At 43.8% G+C, this 22121-nt stretch overlaps 2 protein-coding genes across 4 annotated transcripts in view; both read right to left on the minus strand.

Moving 5' to 3' along the window:
• Nucleotides 1-1171: 1171 nt before the first annotated feature.
• On the minus strand, nucleotides 1172-8356 carry tnfaip8l2b (tumor necrosis factor, alpha-induced protein 8-like 2b). 3 transcript variants are annotated; one of them, XM_083679516.1, is made up of 3 exons: nucleotides 7845-8356; nucleotides 3051-3374; nucleotides 1172-2313 (listed from the first exon to the last, which is right to left on the minus strand). In XM_083679516.1, the coding sequence occupies exons 2-3, from the start codon at nucleotides 3366-3368 to the stop codon at nucleotides 2071-2073; spliced, it is 561 nt and encodes a 186-aa protein (XP_083535642.1). In that variant the 5' UTR covers nucleotides 3369-3374; nucleotides 7845-8356; the 3' UTR covers nucleotides 1172-2070. The 3 variants fall into 3 exon arrangements, with proteins under 3 accessions (XP_083535642.1, XP_083535643.1, XP_083535644.1); XM_083679517.1 differs by lacking the exon at nucleotides 7845-8356 and adding an exon at nucleotides 7785-7843; XM_083679518.1 differs by lacking the exons at nucleotides 3051-3374; nucleotides 7845-8356 and adding an exon at nucleotides 2715-3001.
• A 2490-nt stretch (nucleotides 8357-10846) lies between these two features.
• The window catches only part of LOC310810664 (soluble guanylate cyclase 88E-like), a gene marked incomplete at its 5' end in the record, with an annotated part of 11855 nt that continues 580 nt past the window's right edge, over nucleotides 10847-22121 (minus strand). Inside the window, 14 exons of the mRNA XM_083678512.1 lie at nucleotides 10847-11384; nucleotides 11741-11859; nucleotides 12071-12160; nucleotides 12687-12796; nucleotides 13188-13344; nucleotides 14245-14391; nucleotides 14935-15081; nucleotides 15887-16016; nucleotides 16823-16943; nucleotides 17137-17256; nucleotides 18239-18383; nucleotides 18697-18954; nucleotides 20386-20477; nucleotides 21548-21722. Coding sequence (XP_083534638.1) covers nucleotides 10988-11384; nucleotides 11741-11859; nucleotides 12071-12160; nucleotides 12687-12796; nucleotides 13188-13344; nucleotides 14245-14391; nucleotides 14935-15081; nucleotides 15887-16016; nucleotides 16823-16943; nucleotides 17137-17256; nucleotides 18239-18383; nucleotides 18697-18954; nucleotides 20386-20477; nucleotides 21548-21722 — 2208 coding nt within the window. The 3' untranslated portion in view covers nucleotides 10847-10987. The remainder of the gene's footprint in view (nucleotides 11385-11740; nucleotides 11860-12070; nucleotides 12161-12686; nucleotides 12797-13187; nucleotides 13345-14244; nucleotides 14392-14934; nucleotides 15082-15886; nucleotides 16017-16822; nucleotides 16944-17136; nucleotides 17257-18238; nucleotides 18384-18696; nucleotides 18955-20385; nucleotides 20478-21547; nucleotides 21723-22121) is intronic.

A 22121-nucleotide genomic window follows, 5' to 3' on the forward strand; every position in this document is an offset into this window, starting at 1 on the left:
GGTGACTGAAGTCATATAGCCTCAGTCCATGACACAGGGTTAGGGTTAGGGTTAGGGTTAGTGACTGAAGTCATATAGCCTCAGTCCATGACAAAGGGTTAGGGTTAGGGTTCAGTTGGTGACTGAAGTCATATAGCCTCAGTCCATGACAAAGGGTTAGGGTTAGGGTTAGGGTTCAGTTGGTGACTGAAGTCATATAGCCTCAGTCCATGACACAGCGGCAGCATTTCATTTGTGAAGCGTTGTGCTGCCTGACCATATGCTATACAATCTGTATGTTTGGTCTCTGTTATGTGCTTCTCTCACTGTTGAAAATGAGTGTTAATCTAATCAGTTATGTAGCAGAAACACTATCCCCACCAAGTTGTCTTTATGGTTTTAGAAGAACACTTTGTGTAAATGGATGATCAAAACCAATTACAACCTTGGTGCGTTGACTTGTTTACTGTGAAGCCCTTACTTTACTGTGAAGCCTATACTTTGCTGTGAAGCCCGTACTTTACTATGAAGCCCATACTTTGCTGTGAAGCTTGCAATTTACTGTGAAGCCCCATACTTTACTGTGAAGCCCCATACTTTACTGTGAAGCCCCATACTTTACTGTGAAGCCAATACTTTACTATGAAGCCCATACTTTGCTGTGAAGCTTGCAATTTACTGTGAAGCCCCATACTTTACTGTGAAGCCCCATACTTTACTGTGAAGCCCATACTTTACTGTGAAGCCCCATACTTTACTGTGAAGCCCCATACTTTACTGTGAAGCCCCATACTTTACTGTGAAGCCCATACTTTACTGTGAAGCCCATACTTTACTGCGAAGCCCCATACTTTATTGTGAAGCCCGTACTTTACTATGAAGCCCCACTACATGCTTCTACTGTATGTGTGAAGGCGTTTCGACAGGTCAACCCATGCAACATTATTATTGTAAACTGCGAACACTCTAGTTTTACATACCTGCATGTAAAATGTTCAGATATCACAGGTTTAGGGTAAAATAACTCATCAATTTGGGAGATGCCTTTTCTCCATTTCAATGCCTCGTGACATTTCATTCTACATACACAATATGCATTTGTCACTCTTATGCTGAAAGTCATACATAGGTACCTTTGTTTTTTAAAGGATAAAAACAATTCAAGTATATTTACAATTAAGACAATATATGGTACCAAATTATGAGCCTTTAATTGCAGGACCGTGTACAAGGCCAAGCTTAGATATGGGGCCATAGAAATAGAAATAGTTATATGTATGGGACAACTATAGATTGTCTGATACCCACTTCTTATAGATTCTAATCCAGTTTCTCTTTGGTTCACATTAATGTATTGATGACTCACTCGCACCTCCACAGACCTACAGTAGATGTAAACTTTTTTTTTAATAACAGAATTGTATGCAAACTACCACCAGTATGTAGTCATTACCACCAGATGGCAGTGTGCTCATCTTTTGTTTTCCCCAGTGTTTTCAATTCTATCTTTAGTACCAATTAAAGTGTCTATCCAGTCAGAATTATACCATCTGGGTCTCTCTTTCCCTGATACAGTACATATGTCCATTGAGAAAAACAACAACAACAACAACAACAACAACAACAGCAGGAAATCAATGGAATAGCTGTATATGAGTACATGGCTACGAACGTGAAACATTGGACGGAAGTCCCAACTGCATAGAAATTAGGTGATATAACCCGATTTCAACCTAATTCCGACATTTCAGGAACTCCATCCATTGAGACACAGTTTCACAACAAGAGATACAAGCTTAACATCATAGCCACTTATAACATGGATATGACCTCTAATCAACACACATCAGGATCCCATCATTCTATCAGGATCCTGCACATCCTCAACGTTGTTCACTGGCTCCAGTGTCCCTTTCAGGAAAGCAGCAGACCAGTGACCACATCATGTAACACTAGAGTCACAAATCTCGTCAGGTGGACATGTCCTGCTTATGATCAGCACCGCGGTCAGCTTTGCGTTCCGACGTCAGACCCCTTTTACGTGGAGCTCCTAGTGTCTCTCACAAGCGTCGTCTCGCTCACACTCTCCTCTCATAACTTCTCCTCCTCCACCAGTTTATTGAGGCCGGTGCAGATCTTGGTGAGGTTTGAGAGGAAGGGCCCGTCTGGGTTGTACAGCTGGGTCAGAAGCTCGGGGTCGGAGTAATGGTTGAACACGTGGTTGATGCGACCGTGGGACTTGGCCGTGAGGTGGGAGTCCACCAGCTTCAACAGCAGGTCCCTGCAGCCTGTCAGGATCTCTGACATCACTGCCTTGTCAAAGGTGAACTCCACCTGGAGTTGTGGATAAAGAGAGAGGTGAGTCACAACAATGTTATTACTATGGCGGTAAAAATTTTTCTCTGTAATAATTCAGGTGTAACATACTATAGATGTCAATTTATTAACCCATGAATTCTCACTTATCCTCCACTATTACAAAATTATATATGACCCCCTTGCACATCACAGCACATTTCGATTTAGATCATTTTCAGCAGTTTGTCCCAATGTGACTGATGGATCATCAACTCAAAAAAGCTTATGACAATGCAGTCACTACAAACACAGACAAATAACACTACCAGAACATGCTGGCCTGGGTTGTATACCTCATAGAAGCTAATAGCTGTCATAGCCCCTGGGTTGTATACCTCATAGAAGCTAATAGCTGTCATAGCCCCTGGGTTGTACACCTCATAGAAGCTAATAGCTGTCATAGCCCCTGGGTTGTACACCTCATAGAAGCTAATAGCTGTCATAGCCCCTGGGTTGTATACCTCATAGAAGCTAATAGCTGTCATAGCCCCTGGGTGGTATACCTCATAGAAGCTAATAGCTGTCATAGCCCCTGGGTTGTTTACCTCATAGAAGCTAATAGCTGTCATAGCCCCTGGGTTGTATACCTCATAGAAGCTAATAGCTGTCATAGCCCCTGGGTTGTATACCTCATAGAAGCTAATAGCTGTCATAGCCCCTGGGTTGAATACCTCATAGAAGCTAATAGCTGTCATAGCCCCTGGGTTGTTTACCTCATAGAAGCTAATAGCTGTCATAGCCCCTGTGTGCAGCTTCTTCTTGAAGTCCTCGGCGAGACGCAACTCCTCGGGGCTGAAGCGGTTGTGTCGGAAGAGCACGCCGATCTTCACCGCTATCTTGATCAGGTTTTTTATCACCTTCTGGGCCTCGGAGCGGTTGCCAGAGTACTCCTTGGAGACGCGGTAAAGCTCGTCCAGAATCTCGCTGCTGGTGTCGTCAATGAACATCTGGACCACTGACTTGTTGGCCATGTGGCTGAGGATCTTCTTCTGGGCCTTCATGGCCATGTCCTTGGAGCTGAAAGACTCCATGGTTACCTGAGGTCGGAGCAGGGAGAGAGAGGTTGGCGTCAGTCTTCAGTGCAGTTAGTGTTGTTGGCACAATTGTTTTGGTGTACTGAAGAAAAAATATAGGAAACTGATAGATTGATAACTGAAGAAAGCTTTTGTGCCTTTCTGAACAATCTGACTGTGTCACCTTCTTTCAAAAGCCTTGATTGTTGCAGCTCAACTTAGGCATATATGTGGATCTTTACCTCGCATAACCCTTCCAAACCTATTTCAGGATTAGACCAAAAAAATGTCAGTCATCCCCCAGATATAGTTCAGTAAAGTCCTAACCCTAACCCAGATATAGTTCAGTAAAGTCCTAACCCTAACCCAGATATAGTTCAGTAAAGTCCTAACCCTAACCCAGATATAGTTCAGTAAAGTCCTAACCCTAACCCAGATATAGTTCAGTAAACCCTGTGATTATGGTAATACTCTATTGAGCTCCTCTCAGCTCCTATTATTTTTTCTTGTAGTTTTTGTTGATGCACATATTCCCTGGGGAGGCACCAGGGGTGATATACCCCACCGAGGCTGCAGACTCTCCTCACAGCTAGCACCGCTGTCAGGGGAGAGAGGAGACACAGAGAGACGCCCCCTGGGAGGTCATCAGTGGACCCACATCAGGTAAACACAGACAACTGTTGCACTACACACAAGCCTTTTCTCGGTTGTTAGGAACACGACTCCTCGCATCCTCTCCTCCTCGTCCTCCACTCGCCTCATCCTCAAAAAGCATTGGAGGAGAATATGTAAGGGGAGGAACCTAGATCTCCTCCAATGTGTTTTCAGTAATATAATACGCCATTTAGCTGACGCTTTTATCCAATAATAGCCTGTACTCACACATGACGTTGAGAATCAACATGTTCTGTTTATTTCCAATCAATTATTATATCACCTTTGAGCTATAAACTAAAAGTCTACACTAAAACGCCTCAAATACCCAACAATCCAACCCAACAATCCTGGCACAGATCTTGGCTACCATATTGAGAACAACCACAAGGATCTTCTGCTGATAATTTCCATCCTGAATCACTTATGGCTTGTGTGGACAAGTATGTAAGAGGGGGAGGTAGGCTGCATAGCTAAGGCAGGTTTCTACAAGTGGTGCTATATGGTTAGGGTTAGTAGTAGTGGGGTAATGGGGGAAAGCCAGCACTGGACTCAATGGCTGTCTATTCTATACTTTAGCTTGGAATCCGCCCCTCGGCAAAAAAACTAAAACATCTATTTTATATGTTTTTATACATGTATGTACTTTCACCGAGGCATCTTGTTTATTGACAACAGCGTGTCCATTAAATGTACTCAACTTATATTTGTCTGCCTGTGTCTCGCAGATGTGTTTTCGTGTTTGGTGCAAATGTACTGAAATGTATGCACTCATTGCAATGTAAGTCGCTTTGGGTAAAAGCGTCAGCTAAATGGCTTATAAATGACACTATTCAAGCAATCTTAGGACAAATTTGATGCACAGGTCAGTCAGAAATTAAACATAGCGTTGGTTCAGGCAGGACTCTTTAAGTCAAAGGTAGCAGTTGTTGGTCAGGTGACAGGACAGCTGGTAAACATGTATGCAAAAACATCACATGTTCAAGAGCCAGAGGCTTAAAAGCAGCCATGTTTATGCTTCTGTCATTCAACAGGTGTGACATGTCTGAAATTGCTAGGAGAGTAAGTTTTGTACGGTGAACCCAACCACCAGCCCCAGCCTCCAGCCTCCACCCTCCACCCCCAGCCTCCACCCTCCACCCCCAGCCTCCACCCCCAGCCCCAGCCTATACATACGAATAACCTAATTAATCACTCATGCACTTCCGACATTCTAACGACCACATCATGCTAATAGACTAAGCATGCTAAGTGTTACCGCTAATGTTAGCGGCAACACTTCATCTACTGCGTGAAACCCTTCCCAGCTCTAACACTGATAATAAGCAAACACTCATTCCCCATACGACACCCGACTGGGTCCCTATCACAGGCATATCCATTCATTCCGAATAAGTGTCACATTTCTAATGGGACGCTTCAGTACAGAGCTCTGGGCTCTCTGTGGGGAATTAAAGAACATTCATTAGATTAATTTCCCCTTTACAGCGATAATAGAAGTGGAGCAGCGTGATAGCTATTTCAGATTAGTTTTCCATCTCCTTCCTTCTCTAAAAACGCCCACTGGGATTTGGGAGACGTGTCCCACCCATCAGCCAATACCTTCCCTCAGAAATATGGACCAGCAGCTGGGGACGGTCTGGTGTGTTGGCTGGAGTGAAACGGTTGTGCTGTTTATTTTAAGCAGTCTGTAATGGACACAGAACAAACTGGGAATGCATTTCATATTGAGTACGTTGAGTTCCAGGGGAGGCTGGTGGAGGTAGAAATTGGAGGATGGGCTCATTGTAATGCATGGAATGGAATGAGGTACGGTATCAAACACGCGTTTGATACCATTACTCATTCTGTTACTCATTCTCTACATGCATTACAATGAGCCCATCCTCCAATTTTTACCTCATGAAGGGATCTCAAGCTTCAATTTGAATTTATATAACTTATGGATGGAGGGGACATTACGCAAGTTTAAATTAGTGTTTCATTAAAACTGCCGTCTAAAATCAAAATGGAAAAACTCAATTACGTAATTTACATTTACATACATTACCGAAAGGAGAAAATGTCAGAAGCTGAGGGCTCATCAAACATTTCCCCAATAATAGGAAGCACATGAAAATAATTGTCTTCTATTTCAAGATTGACAGGAGAGCCGAGTTGACTGATACAGAGATGGAGAGTGCTGATTGGAGGATTATGCATGGGCATTCGGGGCGGGAGAGGTAAATATTTAGCATTCCACAAATGACTGCAGCGTGTAGCTTTAGGTGTGTGTGTGTGTGTGTGTGTGTGTGTGTGTGTGTGTGTGTGTGCGTGTGCTTTCGTGTGTGTGAAAGAGAGACAGAGATTGTGTGTGTGTGTGTGTGTGTGTGTGTGTGTGTGTGTGTGTGTGTGTGTGTGTGTGTGTGTGTGTGTGTGTATGTGTGTGTGTGTGTGTGTGTGTGTGTGTGTCTGTGTCTGTGTGGATAAAGGCTCTGAACTCTCACAGGGCTTAGCAGGGGATGTGGAGAGTCCCTTTGACGTTAATAGACAGAATGTGACTTATACTACTGTAATTAAAATGCATCAGGTCCTTTCTGGTTCAGGTCCCTCCAACACTAGCCCTGGAGGCTTATGTCACAGCCTTTCACCAGACTGTGGGGCATTGAACACGCCCCTGCCCCCAACCAAGTCGTCTCACTCAGTCCTCACAGAGACATTCAGAGTTGTCCTCATAGATAACGTAGAATGTACATCACTTTCAATCATGTGAAAGAGAGACGGGAGGCCGCTCTATGACCTTTGCCCGGTGGAACCCCTGCGCCTTCCAGGCCATTCTCTCCCATGGAGCATCTCACAAACGTGTGGAACCTTCCTGTTTTCCTGATGATGCTCTCTGTCAGTGCTTGTTTCTATGGGCAGGCCATGCGCCGTGCGCCCCTGTGCGGATTTGCGGTAGTAGACCAGTGACTGGTCAGCAACAGTATTGATGTTCATTCACAATGGTGTTGCACTGAAAGTGTTGATGGAATGAAATGCCTGCTGGTCTGTAGACGTCCCTTTTCTTTCCTCTTCTATGCTCCGAAGCGTACTGACAAAAAACCCCTCTGCAATCATAAGTGCTTGTGACAGCCATAATGCACTTTTAAGTGCCCACAGCCGGCACTTTGAAGTGTTCAGAAAGACGGACCCGGTATTGTTCCTGACTCATCTAACATTTATGATCGTTGATCAGTCGTTCGAGACCGACGCCCATCCTCGTTGACGCAGAAGGGAAGCGAAACCTTGTGGCGAGGGATCACTACACAGCTTGTTTTCAACACCGCTGTCTGTCCAATGCATTGTGCCACTTCACAGCCTTTGGCCAAGAGCGCTGGCAATCGGGCGCGCTCAATCAAAGTAGGCCAGTACAGTGAGGGAAAGTCCACAGCTCATGGTTTGACTGTACAATTTTCAACACTCTCGCACAGACGGTTTTCAGCGTCATACAGACGTGAGTGTGACTCACTGTACCTGTTACAGCATGACTCTGAGTACATACATGTCTGCCAGCCTCAGTGTTCGATGGGGAAGTTTCAAAGTGGGAAAAAAAAAGTCACACATGATCTAATTTGATCCTGACCACATTTTCTAGCCTCTTTATCAGCAGACTGTAGGCCTTCCCAGTAGCTAGCCGTTCGCTCGGCCCTTGTTTAACATAACATGATCTAAATGTGTAATTTCACCAAGAGAAAGAGGAAGGAGCATATCTGTTCACAGTAAATATGTGGTTGAGTTGCTGCCAGATGAGAAGCCTCTTACCTGTGAGTGTGTCAATGAGTCCCCCTCCCTCCCTGTCAGACGTCTCTGTCACCCTCTTACCTGTGAGTGTGTCAATGAGTCCCCCTCCCTCCTGTGTCAGACGTCTCTGTCACCCTCTGCACGTGGCTCAGGCTGTCAGCTCAGAGCACTCGATTAATGGAATCCCTTCATCTTTCCAGGTGAAAACAAAAGAAAATCCTCTCTTTGTTTGTTGCCTTTTTGTATGCTCTCACCCTCTCTCCAGATAATGCTTAGTTGTACTTCCTTGAGGAACTAAATTGCTATGACACACCCCTTAGCCTGGTGCGTGTTTTTATCTACCTCACTGTCTCTGTCTCTGTCTCTCTCTCTCTCTCTCTCTCTCTCTCTTGTATTTCCTTCTCAAATTCAAATTCAAACTCTTGTTCCTCCTCAAACTACGGTATCTCTCTGGTTTCTCCTTCCTTCTACTTTGATGCGTTTTGTTTCTCTCTCTCTCTCTCTCTCTCTCTCTCTCTTTCTCTCTCTCTTTCTCTCCCCCCTCTCTCTCTCTCTCTCTCTCTCTCTCTCTCTCTCTCTCTCTCTCTCTCTCTGTCTGCTGACAGCATGCCTCTCTGCCTGTCCTGACAAGTGAAAACCCCAGAAAGAATTTAGCAGTAATCCAGTGATGCAGCCGTTTAAAAGGGGAGCGGCTTAACCCTTTTTGTATTCACCGTTGCAGGAATGCAACTCCTGTCAGCACTGGAGTGGACTCCATGTCTATCTCCCTCTATTACTCTCCAGCAGTATAGATTCATACAGAATCCATCTGTTAATCCTCTCTGTCTCTCCCCTCTCTCTCTCTCTCTCTTTCTCTCTCTGACTTTCTTTGTTCTCCTGCAATTTATGAATCTGTGAATTAATCCTAAACCTTAACATTTGTACAGCCAACTCTTATGTTATCGTCCTGGCCCTGGTGACAGGGTATTAAAGGATTATGTTGCGTGGTGTGAAAGGTTCTGTCTTTTACCCCGGACATCCATGGGCATTAATGTATAGTTACTTTAATGTTTCTAAATGGCTGAGCTCATATTGGTTTGGAATGGGGAATGGGGAACCAGTGAGGACAAATGCCTAAGACCTTGTATTGCCTTCTATGTGAAGCTGTTTGTACTGGTTGCCATAGAATTGATTAGTCTTCACATTTGCAATGTTTCATTCTGTGTTGAATTTGTGTAAAATAAACAGATTGACTCTTTCTTGAGCAACAGCAGATGTTTTTCAGATCTTCTAATGTTGAATTACTGGTCTTGTTCTTGTGCTCAAGTAGATCAGTCTCAACATCCTCTGATGAACAAGACCAGTTGTGTTTTTTACTTTTCATGAATGCACTGATTCATATGGGCTTGGCCAGTCCCTAATTGAAAAGCACTCTGTTTATCTGCAGGTTTATCTGAACGACAACCAGCTGGACCAAAGGGTAGCTAGCCGGCTGAGGCTCTACTGTTGAAAGGGTCTGTCCAGTGGGGCCATGAGCTGGAGCCAAAGATTGTTTTCAGGTGTTAGGATGAGAGGTCAGACCAAGGCCCAGTTGAACTAAAGGGAGTGGATTTAAGCCCACATAGCGAGGACTGGGGATTGAGAGACACCTGCTTCATTGTTTATTATTTTTTCTCTCTCTCTCAAGAAATTAACCGTGCAGAGATAGTAAACTGTGCAATTGCAAAGATTTGGCCTGTCACCGTGGCAACAGACAGGAAGTAGACCTTAAGCGGTTTCCTGGTGGCTTCCTCTTTATCGAGTAATGATATCTCACAGAAACGTCTACAGGGAGTGTTGTGTAAGTGTGTGTGTGTGTGTGTGTGTGTGTGTGTGTGTGGTTTGGCACACCGTCACGTTACCTTATTTGCTTTTACTGTAGTGCAAGTAATGGATTTAGTTATATTGTATGATTTTTGGACCTTGTTCCAAACAGATAGCATACTCTAACAAGTTGGTTGGTTTAACGGTTTCATAACGGTTTCATAATAATTCCAAAAATCTGATCGCTATTTTGACTGCAGTATGCAGATGAGCTTAGTAAATGTTATTTTTTTGCATTAATAATAAGGTAAGGTAATAATTGGGTACTTTCCAAGTGCAAAGCAGTTTTATCTGATACAGGGTCAGTTAACATCTATTGTAGATAAGAGCACGTCGGTTCAGAGAAGGTCACTGATTTAATCTGACCTGTCTGCCGCTGACTGAAACTCCCCTTCTCTCTATGGCGTGAGCTGAGGAGTGTGTTACGTTAAACCCTTCATGTACAATACCAGGCAAAAGTTTGGACACAATCCGTATAGGTCTGTTTTCTTTAAATAACCTGTCAATCAGTCAAATAAACTGTGATGTTGTCCTGTATTATTATTATTTATTACATGTATGACCTGCTGCATTGGTAACAGCTGCTGCCAGTGTGTTACTGTACCAACATATCTAGGTGTCAATGGTGAGGCCTTACAACTTGAGTGTCAGTCAGTATGTACTTAAAGTGGTCCTGCCCTGCGATACTATTTGTTTTCAATTACAGGGCATGAATGCTTTATTAAGAGGCCCATCCTCTTTTACTCTGCAAAGAATAAATGATCGTCAATTAATTCAGATTAAAACAACTTTAATGTAGTCAGCCCTGTATTTAGCTTTGAGGATCCTATGGATGCATCTAATCAAAACACTGGGGCATTACATGATAAGCGGACATAAAGGCTGTTCCAGACCATCTGCAAAGCAATACGATAAGTGTTTAACATGTAACCATATCAATAAGATACAGCAATCTAGCACCTTGCAGCCTGACTCCAATGTACAGTACCAGTACCAAGTTTGGACACACCTTCTCATTCAATGGTTTTTCTTTATTTTTTTTTATTATTTTCTACATTGTAGATTAATACTGAAGACATCAAAACTATGAAGGAACACATATGGAATTATGTAGTAAACAAAAAAGTGTTAAACAAACCAGAATATGCTTTATATTTTAGAGTCTTCAAAGTAGCCACCTTTTGCTTTGATGACAGCTTTGCACACTCTTGGCAAGTTTGTGTCCAGACTTTTGACTGGTATTGTAGGTGAAACGGAACGCGACCACCGGTCAATTTTTGCAGCGCAACTGCTTTGCAGACGGTTTGGAATGCGGGAACGCAGGAACGCGGGCTACCCCGTCGTCTGAGATGTGAGGTTGCGACCCTCTAGCTCCGCCCCTTTCACTGTAGGGAGCAGGCAAAGCTGCGCATGGGCACGTGGACAGGCAGCTTGGCATACTGCTGCCTGAAGCTGTTCCTCTTGTTGTTCAGCACGGGGGGCGCAATCTCCGGCCCATCCACAAGGGGCGCCGGGAGCGCGGGGTTCTCCTGCACTGCGTTGACCTGCACCGTGATGCCCTGCGGGGGCGCCTCGGCCTTGCTCCCTTTGTTATTCTTTGTCTTTTTGACCTTGTCCTTCTCCTGGGGCTCGGCGGAGGCGGGGTGAGGCTCAGCGGCGCCCTCTATCAGGGGTAAGGTGTCAGTGGGCAGGTCCGTGGGGGTGGGCTTGCCCTCCGCCTGCTCCTCGCTGGGGATGTTGAGGTTGGAGGTTGAGCGCTTGGTGTTGGTGCAGGTGGAGCTGCGGGCCAAGCAAAGATAAAACACACAGAGGGACGCCTTAACAGTGGAAGGCTTACTGACTGTACACCAGGGGAGGCCGGTGGAGGTAGAAATCAGAGGTCGGGCTCCATTGCAATGCATGCAATGTTTGATACCATTTTTATCCTGTGTTTGACACGGTTCCTCATGCATTACAATTAGCCCGTCCTCTGATTTCTACCTCCTTTCTACCAGCCTCCCCATGGTGTACACTAGTGACATTAACAGACTGATCTCACATTCACCCAGTAGGGGGCATCATATGTCCATACACACTCTAGAAAAGCTAAGTGACATTGGACGTAGCATATTATAGGCTCTTTCCTCTCCACTCACCCTTTGGAGCTCCTGTCCTCTGAGTCTTTCGGTTCACTGCTATAACGAAGCTCTGCAGGGGTCTTAAATGACAGGTCCTTCTTCCCCTTCAGCCAATACGTTTTCATGTAGCCTTTCCCCTAAGAGATAAGGCAGAATAACAGTATGGTTTTCCAGACCGAATCCAAATTGGCATGATGGAATATTAGCCACTAACCATTCACACCCTTTGGCCTTGAAATGACCCCTGAAAGGATAAACTGCCATCTTTTGATGTGAGATTTTAGATCTGAATGTGAAAGTGTGTCTATGTACGAGTTGGTACAACATCACGGGGCAACAGGCACCCACCTTGACAAAGATCTTGCCCCTCTCCTCAATGATGTAGGGCTCGTGTTCCAAATGGTCTTCGGTGGTCTGGCTGATGTGGATTTGCATGCCCTGTACAGACAGACAGACAGACAGACAGACAGACAGACAGACAGACAGATAGATTAGGGTGACTAATAGATTCACTATTAGTTAGGTTGTAAAGAATCCAAAATACATAAATACATACAGTATTTAATAGTGGAATCATTATGTAATATTATGTTTTAAGTCATAATGCAGAGGGTCAGCACATGTACAGGTATTAACAGGGACGCGGATAGGGGGGCCCAAAGGGGCCAAAAACCGTACCCTTTTCCCTACCACTCACAAAGTGCACTCCTGGATGGTGTTTTTTCCCCAAAATCGCACCCCCCCCCCACCCAATATAATATAAATGCCATTTAACTAATGCTAAATAGTAACTTTACACTTTCCAGTGCAAAGAACGTTGTGCCCTTTTTGGGGGTAAAAGCCCCTGCCCTTCCATAAGTCTGTTCTTTTTGGGGGTAAAAGCCCCTGCCCTTCCATAAGTCTGTTCTTTTTGGGTCCCTTCCATAAGTCTGTTCACACCCCCGGGTATGAAGGCCCAGCTCACCACTCCGTTGCTCTCCATACGAGAGGCTGTGTTGACCGTGTCTCCGAACAGGCAATAACGAGGCATCTTCAGGCCCACCACCCCGGCCACCACCATCCCCGAGTGGATCCCTGAGGAGAAGGGATGCGGTTGGGGTGTCAATTCACCATCAGATCAAACTGTCAAGTTGGTGTCAGATCATAAAATATATTATGTGATATCTTTTTATCTGACACCACCGATTTCACAGTTTCCCACTGGGGACTCTACATTCAAAATAATGTATGCACTCTGTACTGTAAGCTGCCTGGGTTAAGAGCTTTTACAAAATGGCATATTATTATTCATAATAATAATACTATGCCATTTTGGAGACACTTTCAACCCTTGCAGCTTACAGTACAGTGGGTGCATATATTTTGTGTATAAATGATTCCCAGGGGGGAAGCATTGTCATTGCAAAGCTCTATTAACTGGGCCACCCAGGACCACCAGGCCTGTCCACCCCCCCTGTGTGCTCACCGACTCTGATCTGGATGTTGTCCCCGGTGGAGGGGTCTTTGAGGTGGTCGATGGAACTCAGCATGTCCAGAGCCATGTCACAGATGTGGTGGGCGTGGAAGGTGGTCTTGTTGGGCACGCCTGCCACCACCATGTAGGCGTCTCGGATGGTCTCCACCTGGAAAGATAGATAGTGATAGATAGTGTATGAATCATGAATCATTTTCTTTCCTGTTTTTTTGTTGTTGTGTGAAGCGCTTTGCAACAATGACGGTCTAACAAGGGCTATGTAAATAAATTGCTATGGTCATTGTTATTGTTATAGCATTGTGACTGCCTATGGCCCCTGGTCTGAGCATCGATTACTTTATCTTATGATGACTGATGGATAGATGATTCACTCACTTAAACACATGTATTTGTTGTAAGTCGCTTTGGATAAAGGCGTCTGCTAAATTCCGTAAATGTAAAATGTAATCATAGTGTAATCATAGTTATGAAAGCCAAAAGAGTACAATTCCATAATGGCGACTTTAAGGTAGATCACCAGGTGTGATTAGCCACAAATAAATAAGCAGGTTTTATCTGATATATGATATATGACCTTAGCCTGACTTTAAAACTGATGGACCTGCAACTGGGGGTTTCTGGGGGTGGAAAAAGGATAACAACACTGCTGGGTAGGTACTTTATAGTGGATTATAAACCATAAGACTGGTTTTAGCCCAAGTGTTCTCAATAAAAATGTACTTGATGGTTTATAAATCGTCACGAAAAGCATTGGCGAGGACAGTAATACCCTCTTCACACTATTGTGCTGACCCAAACTGCACTGTGCTGGCTCTGATATTTAATTTTCACGTTATCCTTTCCAGCACAGATCTCGCTACTTGCCTAACCAGGCCAGAGCATTCCAGGAGAGCCCGGCTCAGCTTGGCTCAGCTCAGTCTCGTCTCCTGGGTATAGTTTTGATTAGATTAGATTAGATTCAGCTTTATTTTCTATCCAGGGATGGAAATTTGATGTGGAGTAAACGGGGGTTGAAACCCAGAGAGCTAATCACGTTTGCGTCAGTTACCTTGTAGACGTTGTGCTTCTCGCTGAGGGTGTCAAAAACAATGTAGATCTCGTTAAGCATGTCCACCACCTGCATGGGCGTGATGTGGATGCAGATCTCGTTGAACTTCACCACGTCACTGAACAGGATAGTCACGTCTGGGAACACCTGGGAACACCGTGGCAGTGAGAGTCAACATCCAATGTGGCGGGATGCTAAGACAACAAACTGATATGCTGTACTTGTGTCATGCCTTTGTGTCATTTTGTATCCCTTTGTATTGTTTTTTTTCAATAAAGCAGGGCATTTCTGCTTTATTGGGATAGAGACAGTAGAGATCGACAGGAAGGATGGGAGGGAGAGAGAGGAGGGATGACATCCAAGATAGGTCGAGGGCCGGAATCGAACCAGGAACCCTGCGATTACGTGGTGAGCGCACTAGTGTGCTACGCCACAAAGCGCCCCCCCCCTTGTTTATTTATCTTTTCACATAACCCACATACTCATAAAAATTAATAAATGTCGTCGATCAACCTCTCTTGTTAGTACAAGAAACACAACAGACACAGATGTTGATCAAGGTTGTTACGAACGAAATGCCGGCATCAAAACGTCTAAGTGACAAGGCAATTCTACGCCGATGAAGAAAAGCGTTTCAGAATGAAGACTAGTTTACAAAGCATGTATCTCTGTGGCTCTGGGTTGGTATACCTGACATGTCTCCAGCGCGGTGATGCCCTTCCTTAGCCTGTCGGCCACAGCCTTGGGGATCATGGCGTAGAGGAGGGAGTCGCCCCTCTTCTTCTCCTCATCCAGCTTCTTAATGATCTCCATGAGCTGGGCGTACTTCTGCTGTTCCTGTAGGTGGGAGGTCACACCAGAGATAGAGCTGTCAATCTACTAGTTTCTTCTCCAAAAGGGGTGTAAGCCCCAACCTTGTGGTGGTCAGCTGTTCAGCACGTACCCTTGGGGAGTTGGGAAGGCAGAAATTAGAGTACAGTCTCATTGTAATGCATGGAACAGAATGAGGAATGGTATCAAATACACGTATCTATGCATTACAATGAGCCCGTCCCGATTTTTACCTCCCCCAGCCTCCCCTGATACAGTAGACTCTTTGTGTGACCTACATTACATGTCTGCATTTCTGTGTATTCCATCGTTATATCATCCTTGCTGTTTAGCCATTGGTGCCATTGGTAAAATAAACTTCTGGTGTAGGTGGTGGTGCTGATGGTGCATGGTATCGTGGTATATGTTTCTGTCAGTGAAGGCTGGAGGTGGAGGTGGAAACCGGAGGACGGGCTCGGTGCAATGCATGGAATGGAATGAGAAATGGTATCCGTTCCTCATTCGATTCCATGCATTGCACTGAGCCAATCCTCCAATTTGTACCTCCATCAGCCTCCTCTGGTTAGTGGTGTAAGATTTATGGGAGCATTGTACCTGTTTATCATTCTCATAGAGTAGTGTAGCATGTGAATGAATGAATGAATGAATGAACGAGTGAATGAATGAATGAATGAATGAACGAATGAACGAATGAATGAATGAATGAATGAATGAATGAATGAACGAGTGAATGAATGAATGAATGAACGAGTGACCGAATGAATAACATAGAAAGAGCAGCATGCCTACGTTGGTCAGGTGTCTGACTGACCTGGTCCAGAGCTAGCTGCAGCTCAGCTGACTGCTGTGTTCCGGCTAAGATGAGCTCTCTGCTCGAGTCGTGCAGGTTCAGATCGTTCACATAGACGCCCATTTTAATCATGTCTTCCACCGTCTCGATACTGCAAGAGGACAGAGAGCAGAGGGGGAAGAAATTAAAAGGGAGACAAACAGACAAGGAGAATTGAGAAAGGGTAAGTAACAACCGATGATGTGATAACACTGGGTAATGTAATGAGTTTTCATAATGTAATAATAACCTTTCGCATTTATAATTTAATAAAACTGGATAATGTTATTACTGGCTTGGATAATGTAATAAACTTGTTAAACGGAAAATGTCCAACTTTATTACATTATCCGGTGGGTAAAAACCTGTTGGATGAATAATGTAATTACTTATCAAAATCTTTGTCTGTGTTGTGTCATTCATTGAAAGTGTCATGCTGCTGTGTGGGGAGCCCCCGAATTGTTTTTTCTTAGGGCTCCATAATAGGCTGAGGCACCTCTGGTGTTGTGGAGGTGGATATAGAGGGTATCATCATTGTATAAGGTACTGTTTGCATGCATATTCCAACACTGCATATACTGTTTAAAATGTTATCTTTGTACTCAAGCTTATCCCTCCTAAAGACCTCTTCACCCCCACGACCCCCCTGTACAAGTTTCTGTCCTGTTAAAAAAATAAAATAAAATAAAAAAAAATCCTTCTTCTAGCATTGTGACTGCCTATGGCCCCTGGTTTGAGCATTGATGACTTTATCTTATGATGACAGTTGGATAGATGATTCACTTACTTAAACAAATGTATTTGTTGTAAGTCGCTTTGGATAAAGGCATCCGCTAAATGCCATAAATGTAAATGTAGAATGTAATCATAGTGGTGTGACTTTAACATGACTGGTAAAGATGTTGTGGGTGGTCTTACATGGGCGTACTGAGGAAGATTAAGGAGTCCCACTGAGGAACATATTTCATCTGGCCCTTCAGGTGGAGAGGCTTCTTAGGGGGCTCCCTCATGTCCTCAAAGATGGTCTCACTGCACTTCCCTGGGGAGAGGAGGTAGAGGGTTAGGGTTAGGGCCACACGGTAAAGGGTTTTTGGTTAGGGTCACAACGGTAGAAACTGGTATTTGAAACAACAGGGAAAGAGTTACTCTTGATGTCTTTTTGGACACAGTGAATGTCCCTCGAGGACAATTAGAGTTGAAAGTTTAGGACAAAGAGAGACAGGTATACGCACCGGTGACAGTCTGGAAGGCCAATAGCTCGATGTCCTCGCCAGCAGAGTTGGCGTTGTACAGTGTTAGAGCACTGCTGTACTCCTGATCTGTCTCCTTTCTGTCCTCCACTGACTTAACATCTAATGTCAATACAAGTAATACTATAAGGAAAATGGGAATAAATGAGGAAGTGAATAAATAAATGAGGGAGTGAATGAATAAATGAGGAAGTGAATGAATAAATGAGCGAGTGAATTAATGATTTTCAATCAATCAATCAAACAACCACAATCAATTAACCAATTGATTAACAGAGGATGGACACGATGTGAACTCATCCAATTGAGGTGGACCTCTTAATAGTATGACAAAGCACATGTGTCTATGCATTTTACATATACTTAAAGGCCCACTAAAGTGAACGTCGTCATTTCCAGTGTTTTGGTTTGAATCAAATTAGCATCACCCACAGGTGAGAAATTAGGTGTGACTTGTTTTAAAGACGATACAGATTATTATAGAAATGGTTACTGTACAGTGGAAACTGGGAATTATTAGACTATCATGGAGTAAAACCTGAGTAAAGTTAAACTGTAAAGGGTGAGTACTAAAAGACTTTACAGATCCTCCTGCTCACTTTACAAAGCTAGCTTCAAAGTAACTCACCAAAAATGTAATAGCATCCAACTGCAAACAGAAATGCTGCATAAATCCACACTAGAGACACTGTAGACTGCTAATGAATTGGTCAACATTACAGCCAGCTGAAAAACATTGAACCTAGGAACGAAGGCTCATGACGAACTGTCAATCAAAAATGCAAGAGACATGCCCAACCAATCCCATAGTCTGCTGGAAACTGCGGTTAAAAAACCAAGCTCCTTCTTGATTTCTTTTTTTTTTTTAATGTATTTTAAGTGTATACAAATAAAGTAGGTAACCTAACATTTACCCAGAAATGATTTAATGTGGAAGTCAAAGTCACTTTAGTGGGACTTTAAAGGGATAATCCACTCCAACATAGCTTGAAGGTGCAAGATAGCTGGACAAGGTACTCCCCTCTCCTGTCGGCTGACTGTGTTGCGGGCAGGGATATAGGCCAAAAACTCGCCATCTCTGTACCTCTCTCTTCCTCTCTCTTGGGTTTCTCACCCTCATCTTTCTCTTCTGGCTCCTCTTTGCTGAGTTTGGGGATAATGACCTTCTGCTTGCTCTCCACCACTGCTTTGGACAGCAGCTCAAACACGTTGTTCAAGTGAGTGTAGATCTGAATGGAGACACAGGGAGCACAACAGTATTTCACAGTGCTGATAAGAGGCTTACTTTACCTGGGCATACATCAAGTACAGGGGAGGCTGGTGGAGGCTGAAATCTTTCTGCCTCCACCAGCCTCTCCTGACCCTGTGTGGCACCTTTCAACATTCACTCTATTTTTCAAATGGGTGTAATCCCCAATACAGACAAAAGGGTTGATATTCAACTATTTCTGTTTCTGCTAATAAGAAACATTATTCTCCATTAAAAATATGATTTTTTTTTTTTACGTGAAACACTTTCCCACTTCCCCTCTCCTCACTCACGTTGTCCCAGCTGAACTCCAGCATGGGCCGCACCAGGGTGAACTCCTCGTTGACCTTCTTGCCCTGCAGGTCGGAGAAGACCTCCTTGAGGCCATCGCCGATGCGGTACATGGTCATGTCCCGCCGGAAGATGACGCTGAAGGGGAACATGTCGAAGAAGATGCCCCTCTTCATCGGGAGTTTCTCGTACCCGGGAGCAGTCTTCTGCTGGGGCATGCGGTGCTTGAAGGCAGCATTATCGAAGTTCATCTTGTAGACCTGGCAGCCAGGGGACGGTTGACGGTTGGTAACCATAGCAACGTAGCCGCGCAGAGCTTATGGCCTTACGACAGTTGGGCTGACAGTTGACACTTGAAAAGGATTCTAGTGCCCCATTCCAAATCAACCCCTACCTCCCAATAGATCAAATGGATAAGTGTACTGTATTGTGATATCATGAGAATTACACCTAAGCCTGCAATATGAGAGGGCACAGTGGAGATATGACATATTGACAACCTTTCAGATCTAAATAAGTGTCTAGAGGTCGGGGAATTATCTGGAATTGGGCATAGGAGCAGTCTCTTAATAGGTTGTGTATACAGCGCTCCCCTGCATAATGTTTACTTGAAAAAGTTTCACTTTTTCATTAAAAGTGCTAAAGTTTCTGTCTATGGGCCTTTGTCAGTGCATATTGATTAAGCGTTGAACCTCAACTCTCCCACTCCAGCTTTATCAATAGGGTCAATGACCTGAAGTCATGCCACATTAACCGTGACCACAGCTATATTGAGATTAAGATTCCAACCAAGAACGCTTAACCCAACACTAACCCTCTCACAGTGCAACTGCTGGATCACTTCTGCATCTTAACCCAACACTTACCCTCTCACAGTGCAACTGCTGGATCACTTCTGCATCTTAACCCAACACTAACCCTCTCACAGTGCAACTGCTGGATCACTTCTGCATCTTAACCCAACACTAACCCTCTCACAGTGCAACTGCTGGATCACTTCTGCATCTTAACCCAACACTAACCCTCTCACAGTGCAACCCAACACTAACCCTCTCACAGTGCAACCCAACACTAACCCTCTCACAGTGCAACTGCTGGATCACTTCTGCATCTTTGTCTGTGCCCAGTTTTTAATGTATTGATCCTTTACTTAACCAGGGAAGAAGTCACATTGAGATTCTCATCTCTTTTGCAAGGGAGTCCCTGGCCAATAAGGCAGTATTACCATACACACAAATTACACAGACACAGAAAACACAACACATTATCTAACATATAGTATAGCAATTTGTTTGGTAAAAACAGTGCAAAGCCAAATAAGAACTTAAAAGGTCCTCTGTGGCTCAGTTGGTAGAGCATGGCGCTAACAACGCTTAGGTTGTGGGTTTGATTCCTGCTGGGACCATATATACTGAAATGTATGTACTCACTGCAATGTAAGTCGCTTTGGATAAAAGCGTCAGCTAAATGGAATATATATAAAAGAACTGGCTTCCTAGTGATGAAGGGTTAAAAACATATGCACTTCATGGTCAACAGCCCTTCAATCTTGGATTGAAAATCATCAATCGAAACAAACAATCCTTTTGTAAAATGTTCCATGATGAACAAATATGATGTATATAATATTATATATTATAATAATATTATACACAAATATAAATAAAGACATACAAATGTGTCTCACGCACCACGTATGTCATCTTCTCAGTCTCCTCTTTGGACAGGATCTCCACCTCAATGTCTGTGCTGTAAAACTGTCGTCCCACCTGGGAGAGCTGGCCTATGGAACCAACGGACCCACATTCATTTGGACATGGTTAACAGGAGAAGGAAACACTTCAGCAATAATTGTGATTCTCTCTCTGTATAGTAATGGGGGGGGGGTCACTGTAAGAGGGCCTTACCTTTGACCTTTGACCCCTGGCTAAGAAATTATCACATATCAGATGGACATGGAGAGTGTGCCCTTCATTACTCAAACGATAACATCGCAGTCCTGTGAACTTCCTTTCAGTAAACCTCTATAAACACTCATCCTTATGAAGGTATTATAAACATTACATAGAGATACAGTACCAGTCAAAAATTTGGACACACCTTGCCAAGAGTGTGCAAAGCTGTCATCAAAGCAAAAGGTGGCTACTTTGAAGAACCTAAAAAATATAAACCATATTCTGGTTTGTTTAACACTTTTTTGTTTACTACTTATTCCATATGTGTTCCTTCATAGTTTTGATGCCTTCAATATTAATCTACAATGTAGAAAATAATAAAAAATAAAGAAAAACCATTGAATGAGAAGGTGTGTCCAAACTTTTGACTGGTACTGTATGTTTCTTTATCGCTATAAAAAGACATGGTGAAAACAGAGAATATTACATTCAGATAATATTGACCCCTTTGTACACATCCTTACAACGTAACTCTTGAAGGATTAGTTACTGCAAGGAAAACACTATTTTTGCAAAAATAATAGTTATATAATAGTGCAAGCAAAACACTATTTTACAGAACATTACAAAACAGAGAATATCACAGAGAATATTACAGAGAATATTGCAGAGAATATTACAGAGAATATCACAGAGAATATTACAGAGAATATTGCAGAGAATATTACATCTATTACATCTCTTTCCCCTCTGTGTGTGTGTGTGTGTGTGTGTGTGTGGGTGTGTGTGTGTGTGGGTGTGGGTGTGGGTGTGGGTGTGGGTGTGGGTGTGGGTGTGTGTGTGTGTGTGTGTGTGTGGGTGTGGGTGTGTGTGTGTGTGTGTGGGTGTGGGTGTGGGTGTGGGTGTGGGTGTGGGTGTGGGTGTGTGTGTGTGTGTGTGTGAACCCCTCCTCGCCCACCTTTGACAAACTGGGTGAAGCCCTTGCGGGTGCTGCGGTAGTGCAGCGTGAGGCTGGTCTCACACTCCTCCTCCACGCAGAAGCTGGGCGGCTGCACTTTGGGGAAGGAGAAGCGGAAGTACTCGTGCAGGTTGTCCAGTTCGTTGATGAAGTCACGCACGTTACGCCCCAACACCTGACACAGGTGAATAATGATGTCACACACGTTACGCCCCAACACCTGACACAGGTGAATAATGATGTCACACACGTTACGCCCCAACACCTGACACAGGTGAATAATGATGTCACACACGCACAGGCATGTCTGTGTACAATATACAAACAAACTGTATTTGCAACTTCATGAAATAAACTCTTTGCAACTTTATGCAACATGGTTTTGATATTGATATAAGAGATTGATTGATTGATTGATTGATTGATTGATTGATTCATTCATTCATTCATTCATTCATTCATTCATTCATATAAGATCTGCTGTTCTCCACGAGTGGTTGTTTTAGATATTCCCTGAAGTGCTTCCATTGCACATTTTTTACTCACATACCTGAACGTCATTTAACAAAGTTTC

The sequence above is a fragment of the Argentina silus genome (assembly GCF_951799395.1).
Source record: "Argentina silus genome assembly, chromosome: 10".
In the NCBI taxonomy this organism is placed as follows: domain Eukaryota; kingdom Metazoa; phylum Chordata; class Actinopteri; order Argentiniformes; family Argentinidae; genus Argentina; species Argentina silus.